The sequence below is a fragment of the Anastrepha obliqua genome, chromosome 1, assembly GCF_027943255.1.
Source record: "Anastrepha obliqua isolate idAnaObli1 chromosome 1, idAnaObli1_1.0, whole genome shotgun sequence".
NCBI lineage: Eukaryota > Metazoa > Arthropoda > Insecta > Diptera > Tephritidae > Anastrepha > Anastrepha obliqua.
In genome coordinates this window covers 149,636,917-149,650,848 of record NC_072892.1, presented here as the reverse complement: position 1 = coordinate 149,650,848, position 13,932 = coordinate 149,636,917, and the positions used below count along the sequence as shown (strand labels likewise).

The following is a 13,932-nucleotide window of genomic DNA, read 5'->3' as shown; positions in this document are numbered from 1 at the left end:
TTGTTGTTCTTATTGTTGTTGTTGTTGTGTGGAGCATAGGTTCTAGCTAAGGAGTCTATTGCAGTTGGCCGCGCTTAACGGAGCACACACGTAATTGATTTTTCAACAGAAATAAAGTCAAATGTTATCTCATAACACAACCAAATACGCGCAAGTAGTGAAGGATATTCATACTTTTCAAACTAATGCGGCAAACTTTAACAAAAAAAAAAAAGAATGTTTTTATTAATCAGTTTATTCTTTTCGCTTTATAAATAAAAGTTAGGCGGGCAAAAAAAAAAAACAATTCATTGAAATCTTATAGCTATTCTGAATGCAATCCTCATATCTGATATCTGAGACGTTTCATATTGTTTCATAATAAGGCTGGTTTACCCTTCGACCGCATGAGAACGAATGGATGCGTGAGACTCCAAGAAGAAAGATGCCATCAACAGTGTCACGGAACGCAGATGCCAAACCAAGCTGCGGTGGCAAAGTCGATGAAATAATGAATCGGGTGGCAGATTGAGGGCGAAATTGAATTCATCAATAGGTATCTACAGGGTGGGCGTTGTAAAATTTGCTTTTTGAATCGGCTATAAAAAAAAAAAACTAGTGAATATTTTTTCAAACTTTTTATTTTTTATTTTGAAGATTGAACATTGTCATTTATGAATGAAAAATAAAATCGTTCAAATGACTGCCACGACTAGCTTTACAGTAGGCCATTCGATCAACTCAATTTTTAAGCACATTTTCGATTGTTTGGGCTCCAATTTCATGAATGGCAACTTCGATTTCGTGTTTTACAGCATCAATCGTCTCTGGATGGTTCGCATAGCATTTGTCCTTAACGGCTCCCCACAAAAAATAGTCCAACGGGCTTAAATCACAGCTCCGAGGCGGCCAATTGATATCCGATTTTCGGCTGATTATTCGGTTTTCAAAAACGGCAGCCAAAAGTTCGAGTGTAACTTTGGCAGTGTGACAAGTTGCACCGTCCTGTGGAAACCAAATGTCGTCCATGTCAGCCTCTTCAATTTTTGGAAACAACTCGTTGAGCATGTCCCGGTAACGCTCGCCATTTACTGTAACCGCGGCTCCTCGCTCATTTTCGAAAAAAAATGGCCCGATGATGCCGCCAGACCAAAAACCGCACCAAACAGTGACTCGTTGTGGATGTATTTGCTTCTCTACGTAACGTATGGATTTTCTGAGCCCCAAATCCGACAAATTTGCTTATTGACGTAGCCACCGATGTGAAAATCAGAAAAGAAGAAGAAGACTCACCACTTTGGAAATAGGTTTTCAATATTTTCCAATTTTGTTCAAGCGTATAGCGTCCCATTTCGTAAATGTCAAACCTTTAAGTAAATTATGAACACATTTGACATGCCATTTGTGTTACCATTCTCAAAAAAAATAGGTGGTTCAAAAAGCAAACGCTATATGGTCCACCCTGTACATGGATTCAAAGAAACTTCGGGTAAGTGCATTACGTCTTAACTAAGTAACTCTCGGGCCACTGCTACTTCCGGAGATACCTATATATTTTGGGCCAGGTAAGCGATTCCAAGTGCATATATTGCGAAACGCCGAGCGATGATGCTGAACACACGTCTTTTACATAGTTGCGGCAGATGGCTCGCGCAAAGAGATGCTCTGAGTAAGCAGATTGGCGACATCGCGCCGAGCAGAGTAATCAGCAAAATGCTCAAACTCAACACAGCTGCAACGCGATAAAGAAATACATCGAGGACGTACTACGGAACAAAATATAGAGCTCGACACGATGCAACAAAGCAAAGTCGTACAGACAGAGACACAAAAAGACGAGACCAGAGCCCGAAACTGGCTTCTGCTTGTTGGGCGCGATAACCGCTTAAGCGATTTTGGCCATATCTTTACTTACTTTGGACAAAAAATATGGAGTTTGTAATAACATTTTGAGCTTCGCAAACATACCAGAGGACTAACAAAAGTTCGGTAAGTCGATGGTATTTTTTGTTTTCTTGAAAAATTTTAGCACGCCATTAGTTGTGTTATAGTTTTACGATGTTTATTTTAAAACTTCGGAAAAGTCTCTTTTAACAGAGTCGAGAAAACGTAAAATAAGTGATGCAGTGGCCGTAGAAATTCCGTCATCGACGCAGCCAGAAATCCATTAATCAATACTTTATGGCTTTCCAAATTAGCTCAAGCCTGTGAAAACTTTCAGTGAGTTCCAAACTGCATATAAATTGAACACTCTTTCTCTGAAGACTATTTGTAAATGGTATCAGAGATTCCAAAACTCCACTTTTCTGTGGAGGACGAGCCTCAAGAAGAATGGCGAAAATCATTAACCGACGCAAAAAGTTTGGCCTTGTGAGCGAAAAATTGGCGTTGACCCACAATTGGCACTTGAAATACTGTAAATATAGTGAATTCAGCTTGAATATTATAGCAGTATTGCGAATAATGTATAATAATTTACAATACACACAGCAATCTGTTCGATGGGTCCACTGAATTCTCATTCAGCGGCAAATTTTGCTCAATATTTTTTAAGAAAATTCGAAAACCGATAGTCCAGCAACTTTAATGTGATCGAATAAGGTATTTTAATTTCATATTTACTTTTAATAGGTAATGAAGCTTGGTTTTTCAAGTAAGACTCGGAAACTAAAAAAAAAATTCTGTTGTATGGAGCCCGAAAGGAGCAAATCCATCAGTGAAAGCCAGACGGCAAATGTCAGCAACAAAAGTGATTATCTCGGTTTACTTCGCCAGTGCAAAGCAAATACTTGTCGCTATTCTGTTAGATTCTTCACAGAAAGTAACTATGAAATGATATACTGAAAACTGCTTACTAAAAGTGTTAAAGAATTTAGTGGAAAATTGGGAAAAAGGGGAACTACGTCGCAACTTCTTACACCACCGTAATGCGCTAGCTCACACTGCTGAAGTGATAAGTAACTGCATTGCGCTTTTTGGAATTGAAGAAATTCGTCCATCGCCATATTCTCCGGTAAAATGTAATTTTTGGTTATTTATAAAAATCATGAAAAATTTGGCGGCTACCGTTGCCGCTTGGGTTGGTGCGTGATTACTATTCGGAGTGCATAGGTTCGAATCTCCGTGTAGGAAAGAGCAAAATGATAGCAACAATATTTTCTAATAGCGGTCGCTTCTCGGCAGGCAATGGCAAACTTCCGGCTGTACTACTGTGGGCAAAAAGTAAGGTGAATTTGGTTGTAAAATGAAAAATCTTTATTTGTTCTTGTAAATCAATTTCATTCCCTTCAAAATAATCCCCTCTCGATGAAATACATTTATGCCAACGATTTTTCCAATCCCCGAAACATGCCAAATAGTCCATTTCCGGTATAGCCATCAGCACCTTCTTCGATTCAGCTTTTATCTCCTCAATCGACTTGAAACGCGTTCCCCGGAGTGGTCTCTTGAGTTTTGGGAATAGCCAGAAGTCACACGGAGCCAAATTAGGCGAATACGTTGGTTGCGGAACGATATGCGTGGAATTTTTGGCGAAATGGTCACGAAGAACGAGTGCAGTGTGAGACGGTGCATTATCGTGATGCAAAAACCAAGAGTTGTTCGCCCATAATTGTGGTCTTTTTAGACGAATGGCTTCAAATAATATTCCTTATTAACAGTTTGGCCAGGTGGACGAAATTCATAGTGCACCACACCACGAAAATCGAAAAAAACTGTCATCATGACCTTTATTTTTGAACGACTTTGACGTGCTCTTTTCGGTCTGGCCTCGCCTTTAGCACGATATTCGCTTGATGGGTCGGTTGTTTCAGGGTCGTAGGCATAAATCCAAGTCTCATCTCCCGTAATGATGCATTTGAGCTTGTCCTGATAGTCTGAAAGCATTGTTTTTTCCAAGAAATTGAGAGTTTTCGGTACCAAACGAGATTTGACTTTTCGTAGGCCCAAATGGTCATTCAAAATGGTTTTCACAGATCCTTTTGATATTCCGATCATATCAGTAAGGTCTTTAACAGTCCACCGACGATTTTTGAGCACTAACTCCTTCACTTTATTGACGTGTTGGTCATCTGTTGACGTCGATGGTCGTCCGGAGCGCTCCAAGTCATCAACACGTTCTCGACCCTCTTTGAAGTCTTTGTACCACTTATAAACATTTTTCTGCGACATGGTCGAATCACCAAATGCCTTCTGCAACATGCTAAACGTTTCTGTAGTCGAAATTTCATTCCGCAAACAAAATTTGATGGCACTTCTCTGCTCAATCAAATCAGACATTGTAAAAATCGAAAAATGCACTCTTGGTCGTTTGGTAAACACAAGCGTAAATATATTACTGATAATGACATTCACATGAAAGTTGACCCAGATGTTATTAACAGTGCGGTACTTTTTGCCCACAGTAGTATTTCTGCCATGAAAAAGCTCCTCATAAAAAATATCTGCCGTTCGGAGTCGGCTTGAAACTGTAGGTCCCTCCATTTGTGGAACAACATCAAGTCGCACACCACAAATAAGAGGAGGAGCTCGATCAAACAACTAAGTGAAGTGTACGCGCAAATTATTTACTTATTTGGTTTTATTTTAAAGAAAAAATACGAGGAAAAGTATTTAGTAGCAATGAAGAGATGCTGTTAATGCTGAAGTTAAATATCTGCAAAACCGCGATTTTGAGGACTGTTTTCAATAGTGAATTTACGTATTAAAAAATATATTGAAATTAATGTTGATTATGTCGAGAAGATAAAAAATAATGAAGATTAAAAATAAATAAACTAAATAAAAAATTTACAGATTAAAAAATCTGTTGCAATTAATATTGATTATGTGGACAAGATAAACAATAATGAAGAGTTCTTCACTTTAATTTTTCCAATTTTCCCTTTTTTTCAATTCAATTCAACGAACTTTTGTTAGTTCTGCCTGGTATTTAATGATTAGGCTTCTGGTGGAATTAAACTGGAATTGTTATGCCGCTGACTGAATCTTTTGTTATTTTTTCTAATTAAAATCTATCACCAGCTCTAATCCAATTAAGCTATACCTATTATGGCAGCTGTCAGAAGCTACTGAATTCTCTGTCAACCCTTTTTTGTTGCATGCGAGCTAAAATTTTTCAGATCACATAACGAACATGAAAATTTCTATGCGCACATACTCACACATGCATAAATGAATGAATTGGAATGGAAGACCAAAGAGAGCGCCGAATAGCAGCGGCAATTAGAATGAAAATCTGGGCTTTTTTAATGCAATTAGCGATATAAATACAACGAATTGAATAATAAACTGATATTAAATTAGTTTATGCCGCGTTGCTCGCAAACGCTAGCAAAAACATGTAAATGCATCTACGCTCGTGTGTTTCAGGTCACAAACAGTCATTAATGTTGCGCTCACATTTAAAATGTTGTTACTTATACGCCCCGTCGCACTGCAACCTACATAGCTGGCCTAGCACATAGCGAGAACAAACGACAGGGCTTTGAACGAACTAAACTAACAAACTAACAAAACCCAATCGCATTCTCTAGCGCATACATACACTCCAATGTACTTGCCGCAGGGGTTACTATTATTTTTGTTATTGTTGTGAATGGGAGTGGCGTATGGGTGTATGATACATGTGTGTGTGTTTGTGCGTGTTATTGGTTGTGTGCGCTGCAGTTACATTACAATGAACGTGCCAAAAATTGTTAATTTGCTCAGTTTAGCTTTAGCATAAACGCACACATGCACATGCACACACATACATGCATACATACGTAAAGGATTTTCAGCAAAGTACAGCAGCTATGCCTTACCTACTTTGCAAGTGTGAGTGAGTGCGTGCTGAAATGACAATTTCACAGATCCATAAATAGTTGCACAATGAATGGCAGAGCAACGTAATGGAACGTAATGGCAACAATACAACAATGCCATTAACATATGGACTTTCAACGAATTACATATAAACATGTTCGTGCTGCGAAGTATGCGTGTGTGTGTGTGTGTGTGTTATTTCTGAGAATATATTGAGACTCTGTTTGCCTGTCGCAAATCGGATGAATATTTAAGTGAAATCAAAATGAATGAATGCACCGCTCAAGGAGTTTCGTGTGGAGCAAAAGCAGGCATGCTTTCGCCCTACGTATGTATGAATGCATGTGAGCATGTATGCATATATGCCTTGGGTGTCTTGAGGCGGAGACGCACGCTATTATGTTGCCTCTTACACGTTGATACCGCCCGAAACTATCAAGCATTACGGCTTGAACGAAAATTCACTATTCTGCGCTCCGTCACTTTTCAGCAGAAGTCTTACATGTACGTACATATATATAGATCTGTGTGTGTGTGTGTGTGTGTGCACTCTGTATTATCTGTGCGTGCATAGCTAAGATAAATGCAATAATATTACCAGCGTTGACTGGCGCGTTTCCCTAGCCTGTAGCTATGCTCTCACAAGCACGTATAGTCACACACACACACACACACACCCACACCCATACATACTATGCATGCGAATTTGCAAATGCGCATTGTGTTTGCTGGAGTGCGTGTCTGATTATTGCAGAAATTTATTATTGTAATTTCATAGTAAAATTACAATAGATGAGTAAGTGCGTGCCATGCTTGCGCTGGTGTGAGTGTGTGGCGTGTGTTTGTCAGCTGCTTTGCATTCTAATATTTTAATGCATTTAAATTGGAATATTTCAAAAGGATTTGCTTTAAGCAACAATAGGAAAAAAGCAGCGTTTTGTCTAAGCAAGCACTTTTCATTTTTGGTCTTTGTATGCGTGTATGCGTATGTGTGTGTGTGTGCATTTTAAGGGCAATTACTTATAGGAATATACATAAAAATACAAAATGATACACTAAACCAAATTTTCCATAAACTTTTTTTTTGCTGCTGCTAGCAAAGCGACAGAACTGACATACACATACCTACATACGAGTACATAGTAAGCGTGTGAGTGAGTGAAAATAGTTCTACTTCAAAGGGCTTGCAAAAATGCAAATGTCGGATGAGAGATGCTAAGCAAGCGCACGCATACAGTTAACGTTGGAAGAAAGTTTCTTTTTATATTATCCATTTATATCTCGGAGTATATTTCAGCTATCAAAACGCTCCTCATAAACAAAAACCATCTGACGTTCGAAGTTGAATTTGCAGGTCCCTTCATTTGTGGAACAACATCAAGACGCGTACTCCGAATGAAAGCAGGAGGAACTGGGCCTAACTCTCAACAAAAAGTTGTAAGAGCATTAATGCATTTGCGATCAAACTTCATAGTTTCAAATATCTTGCTCGCATTTTGGTGAATTCTTTGTACAAAATACTCGTAATGATGGTTAATCTTTCTTGCCGCCGTAGCCGAATGGACTGGTGCGTGACTACCATTCGGAATTCAGAGAGAACGTAAGTTCGAATCTTGGTGAAACACCAAAATTAAGAAACATTTTTTCTAATAGCGGTTGCCCCTCGGCAGGCAATGGCAAACCTCCGAGTGTATTTCTGCATTATAAATCTCCGCCGCCACAAATAGGAGGAGGAGCTTCGGCCAAGCACCCAAAAAAGGTTGCACGCGCCAATTATATATATATATATATATATGTATATGGGTGATATATATATGGGTAGTAACCAGTAGCGGAAGAAATATATAAAGATATTATGTGTCTACTACCATATTTCCGTCTGGTGTTTCGGGAACGTTTGAAGAATCTTAAAAACTAGAAATGGTAGGTTGGGTTAGGTTGATCTGGCTGGCTGAAAGCCATACACCTATTGGCACTTTGTGGTACCAGATGGAGCTAGACCCTTATGTTTCCTTATAGTAGGTTTCTTGTAATAAGCCTGCGTCTATTGCGAATGTAAGTTAGCTCTGAAACCCGAGAGATATTCTAACATTATAGAGCTCCTAAACATTTCATTCGGGTGCTAGCTAATGCAGGGCAAGAACATAGAAGGTGTTCTAGAGTTTCCCCCCTCTTCTAGTTCATTGTAAAATCTGCTGTTATCGTTTTCTGGAATTCCCATCTTGTATGCGTGTGCCGCTACGAAATTGTGGCCTATCAGTATACCTATGACAGTTCTGCTTTTCTCTTTAGGCACGGCTAGTACGAATCTGGCGTATATGATCTCAGCGCTTTTGGCAATCTCTTCCACTATTTTGTTTCCCGCCATGCCTTACTGTCCGGGTACCCAATAGATGTGTAACCGTCTGACTACGGCTAGCTTCTCTATGGCTTCCCTAGTCCTAAGAATCTTTTTAGAAGAAATTTCATATGAGTTTATTGCCTTTATTGCTGCTTGACTGTCAAAGTATATATTTATGTTGGAGTTGCTCGATGTCTTTGGTAGTGCTATTTCTGCAGCCTTTCCTACTGCAAAGACTTCTGCTTGACAAATACTGCAGTAGTAGGTTGAGTATTCTTTGAAGTGCTGCCGTAGGAGTAGTTTTAATTGCCCCTGTCATGCAAAGTCCACCAAGGCGTTGAATAGGTGTTTTGTGTGTCATTTTTTTCAATGCACCCAGCGCACAACCAACTATGCTGGCGTGTTTCGCCTTTTCACGTTAGCTCACTCCCGAACGGGTGGGCTAATCCCGGGAGTTGTGAGCTGCTTGAACCATATGTAGAAGAATCGTCCTGGCCACTAACAACTGAATGGCGAACAGTAACTTTCACCACTTGCGTGAACTTCTACATATGGGATCATCCTTCTTAAATAAGGGTTTAGGTTGAAGAAAATAAGTTGCCCACAGAGATTCAAGCAGGTTTTCGGCCAAAATATTCAGGATTGACAATATCTATAGTCAAGTGTCAATAGTGCAGCTAAAGTTTAAGGAGAAGAAAAAGGTTTATACTTTTTGTTTGTTGATTTTAAAGCTGCCTTTGGCAAAGTACGCAGGAAACTGCTAATTTATAAATTACGTGGTATGGGGATATCTTCAAAATTTGTTAACTTCATTGAACAGGTATATCTAGAGACAATAAATATAATAGGGAAGATTATTCAGAGAATTGTGAAACGTTCTCTGCGCTAAGGCAAGGGTGTCTCCTGTCTACTTTACGTTTTGCGTTATACTTCAGAGTCTGGCATGAAGATTTGGGTGGTAGTTTGAAAGTTGATAATCTAAATATAAAAATATAATCTAAATATAAAATAAATACAATTCAAAAAATGATAAAAAAGCTAGCAGCTTACTCCGAAAAGTGAAATATAGCAGTTAACCTAGCCAAAGGAACAGTAAGGGATTTTCGGCGTGGGGGCAAACTATCGAAAAAAGAAATATGACAATATAAACCACAGAAAATTATTATATAAGCTAACTGGGGTTGTCTCTTACACCCAAAATGTGTTTCCATACTGATGAATTTATGCGACTGTGCTTTAGGAAGATCAGGTAAATAGATACCTATGAAATGAGACTTTCAGCTACTAGCCCATAGATGTCGCTAGGTGTATTTTTAAACCTTCCCTTCGTCTGCCATCTGTCAACAATATTCAGTTCATTGTTTGTTACGTTTCATATAACAATGCATTTTTGTCGCTCTTAAAAATGTCGAATTTCATGCCTTCAAACTACGATTTGCGGACATCATTGATCTTCTGTTATCAATTGAAGAATAACGCTTCTCAAACTCATCAAATGCTTATAGAAGCTTATGGTGAACATGCTCTAAGTAGAGCACAGTGCTTCAGGTGGTTTGAAAAACTCCGAAGTGGTGATTTTAGCGTGGAGAACGAGGACCGTGGCCGGCCACCGAAAAAGTTTGAGGACGCCGAATTGCAAGCACTGTTGGATGAAGATGATGCTCAAACGGAAGAAATGATGGCAGAGCAGTTGGGAGTGACCCAAAAAACCATTTCCAAACGAGAAAGACATGGGCTTGATTTTAAAGGTCGGAAGATGAGTACCGCATGAACTGACTGAAAGGCAGCAAGCGAACCGAAAAACCACTTGTGAAATGCTGGTTTTCCGCTTCAAAAGGAAGTCTTTTTTGCATCGAATCGTTACGGGTGATGAAAAATGGGTGTATTTCTACAATCCCAAGCAAATCCCAACCAAATCGCTTCGGCCGCAAAGCAATGCTGCGTGTTTTCTGGGATCAGCGTTTTATGATTTGGTACGAGGTATTAAAATCAGGTGAAACAGTTGATGACAATGCATCGCCACATCGAACAAGAGCGACCCGGAAATTGGTGGAGACGTACGATTAGGAACCGCTGGTGCATACGGCTTACTCACCAAACTTGGCGCCTTCCGATTATCATTTGCTTGCATCGATGGGCCACGCGCTTTCCGAGCAGCTCTTCAATTCTCACGAAGAAGCCAAAAAATGGCTCGATGATTGGTTTGCGGCCAAAGACGGCCAATGTTTTTGGCGCGGCATTCACAAATTGGCTGAGAGATGGGAAAAATGTGTCGCTAGCGATGGTTATTATTTTGAGGATGGAATTTGTAACCATTTTTTGTTAATAAACGTTTGAAATTAAAAAAAAAAATCTCATTTCATAGGTATCTTAAACCCAAAGTGGGTTTCCTGTGCATACTGATAACTTTATGCGACTGTGCTTTAGGAAGATCTAAGTCACTTGCAACTGGGAAAGTAATCCTTCATTTTTTTTTTTTTTTGAGAAAACTTAAATGTTTCGGATTGCAGTAAAACTTTGGAAATAAGAACGGCAAGAAGCGAATGTAAAACTCGTGTTATAATTATTATTTTCCATAATTATTTGAGTTTAAATATTTCCATTGGATTTATAATATGTTTGTGTGTATGTGTAAGTGTGCATGTGTAGCATTTTAATTACCAGCAGCTGGCAGTAGGTTTCTTAAAAACTAATTTATTATCCTACTCGATTATGCATGCACGGATTTCCATATTTAATTATGTGGCTTCGCATACTTGTATGTATGTGTAATGTGTGCATGTGTATTTGTGTGGTTTCATTAATTTAGGCATACTTTGTCAGGCAATTATTTTAGTAGTGATTAAATTCAATGGATTTTACGAATGGCACTTAAAATTTATTTGCCGAATTATACATAACAAAGTGTATTTAGTGTCATACAAATACACACAAATACATACATACATACGTATATACATTTACACATATGCGCAATACATAATAACGGGTGTCTATGCGAGTATCGCATTTCTATCATGCACACACACACGCACACACTTGCAATTATCTGATAATATTAAATGTTTTTATATTCAAATTCTCTCCACTTACCATTCGAAGATGTTGAGAAGAGGAAACTGTGCGTCAAATCACTCCAACCATAACGATTCCTGCAAATTCAAATAAGTACAATTAAAACCGAATTTAGGCATTACATATGTATTTGTGCTTCAGTTGTTTGGTTCTTACGGCGCATCTCGCCCACAATAGTTTGCAATTAATTAGAGAATGAAAATCTCACCTACAAAATTTCTAAGGACAAATGATTATTTGCGACAACCGCATCAATTGCGGTATGCAACCATATAGCATTTGGCATGTGGCATGTGTCATTTGTCCAAGAGCAAATTACAATATTTGCATATAATTTGAACGAATACCAAATACTGAATATCATTCAAAGGTATTTAGTTTTGTTATTGTTTGGCAAATAATAGTCTCATATTCATTTGTCGTAGAATTTTAATTTGACGGAACAACAATTATTCAAATATGCAACCCCCTCGAGGTAATTTCAGAGTTGCAAAGGAAACAAATAGAGAGAAATTAAATTTAATAGCAAGCCTAAGGGCTCTTCAATGTAGGTCAAAAGTTCGACGTATTTTTTTGTGTTTTTCAATGTCACGCTAAAGTCCCACTGTAACGAAATTTGTATGCCTCGACATATCGGAAACTGTTGACGACGCACTTCATGAAGGGTACGAGGGGTGCCTTTTTTATGTCGCAACCCTGGTGTTGCAATCTAGCAACTGACAGCTGTATCGCAAAGTTTGACATTTTTTGGCTTTTACGTACTCAGAACGTTTTGAAATACCAGCGCTATTTGTGTTGTTTACAGTAACTTAAAAGATTCATCTCGGTCCAAAAATGGAATTAAATCTCGAACATTTTCGTGCGATTATTTTTTACAACTTTCGGCGTGGATTAACTCAGCAACATTGCATGGATGAACTTAATTCTTTTTTTGGCGATGAAGCTCCATCAAGGACCAGTGTTTATCGATGGTATGGTGAATTCAATCGTGGTCGTAGTTCACTCCAAGACGAATCTCGTGAAGGTCGTCCAAAATCAGTTGTTATTCCGAATACCATTGAGGCTGTGCGCGAACTGATATTGCAAGATCATCATGTGACCTATCGTGAGATTGAAACAATCTTAGGCATTAGTGGGACCAGCATACATTCAATATTGCATAAACATTTGTCAATCGCTCAAAAAAAGGCTCGTGTCGATTGGTCGAAGGAAATGCTCAAACAATACGAGCGCGGGGCTTCGAAACACGTCTATGACATCGTGACAGGTGATGAATCATGGATTTATGCGTATGAGCCCGAAAGTAAACAGCAGTCGACTGTTTGGGTGTTTCAAGATGAGCCAAATCCACCAAAAGTTGTTCGCGCACGAAGCACTTCCAAGCAAATGGTCGCCTGTTTTTCGGAAAACTGGACATGTCGCAACCGTACCACTAGAACAACGCAGAACAGTCAATTCTGAGTGGTACACAACCATTTGTTTGCCAGTTGTCTTCCAAGAAATTAGGAAAACCAATCGCCAAAGACGGATCACTCTTCACCAGGAGAATGCGAGCTCTCACACATCGGCTCAAACAACTGCATTTTTGAGCACCCAAAACATCGAATTAATGGGTCATCCGCCGTATAGTCCTGACTTGGCACCGAATGACTTCTTTTTATTTCCGTACCTCATTCAGAGTGGCAAAAGTGCTTCGACAATTGGTTCAAACGCATGCAAAAGTGCATAGATCTTCATGGAGAATATTTTGAAAAACAATAAAGTTATTTTGGATGATTAAAATTTGTTTTTGTTCTCTAATCCCGACATATAAAAGGCACCCCTCGTATTAAGCACTACCTTTTACTTCTAAATGCTGCAAATTATTTACTCATGGCACAGCAACAAAAGAAACTCTCAGCCCAAGAGAAGCCAGCTGACTATGGACATTAACAATTTTCTAAATATGTAATTAATAGGGGGTGGCTTAATGGAATTGCAATTGACTTGGTAGCTAGCGCATATTACAGTGCGATGGCATTTCCGTGCTAGGATTCGTATGCAGCTTGTGGTAAGAACAGTTTAAGCTATGCTCATACCAAAGTGCCAATTAATAATTCGAATATGTGGAATTTTTGGTACAACATCAGGACGTACAGCACAACTAGGAGGAGAAGCTCGGCCTTAAAACCAATAAAAGGGTGTAAGTGCCAATTATATTTATATATATTTGTATATTAAATTGTGAAGGGAACACTTCTCGATTCTATAAAATAGTGATAACTGCGCATGTCATATAGATCCCGATACCCCAATCGTTGACGACGGAATTGTCGTTCCGCTACCAGACCATGACGAGGAGAGGACAGCGATAACGCGGCTGAGCTAATCAAACATGGTGGCGAGGAGCTGGTAAGGTGCATGCATCAGCTTCTATGCAAAATATGGAAAAATATGAAAGCATGCCGCCGATTGGAATTTAAGCGCGCTTTGCCCAATCCATAAGAAGGGCGATCCTGCAATATGTGCCAATTACCGTGTGATTGAATTGAAATTTGAAATTTGAAAAGGTCGAGCCAAGGAGCACCAGGAGATTTGGTGTCTCCTAAAACACTCAGGCTAAAGAGCCCATTGTATTTAAAGCTCTGGAAAGAGGGTAGATAGTCAACGAGGGAAGGAGAAAAGTATCAGAGAAAGAGATAGAAAATAATAGAGACAGAGATAGATATAATTAGTCCTGTGCGAATTTTCCA

General features: G+C 39.0%; 1 protein-coding gene across 1 annotated transcript in view; it reads right to left on the bottom strand.

Annotated features, from left to right (window-relative positions):
• The window catches only part of LOC129237721 (lachesin), a 264,086-nt gene that overhangs the window by 56,785 nt on the left and 193,369 nt on the right, over positions 1 to 13,932 (bottom strand). The window contains exon 9 of the mRNA XM_054872631.1: positions 11,219 to 11,277. Within this exon, the coding sequence (XP_054728606.1) occupies positions 11,219 to 11,277 (59 nt within the window). The remainder of the gene's footprint in view (positions 1 to 11,218; positions 11,278 to 13,932) is intronic.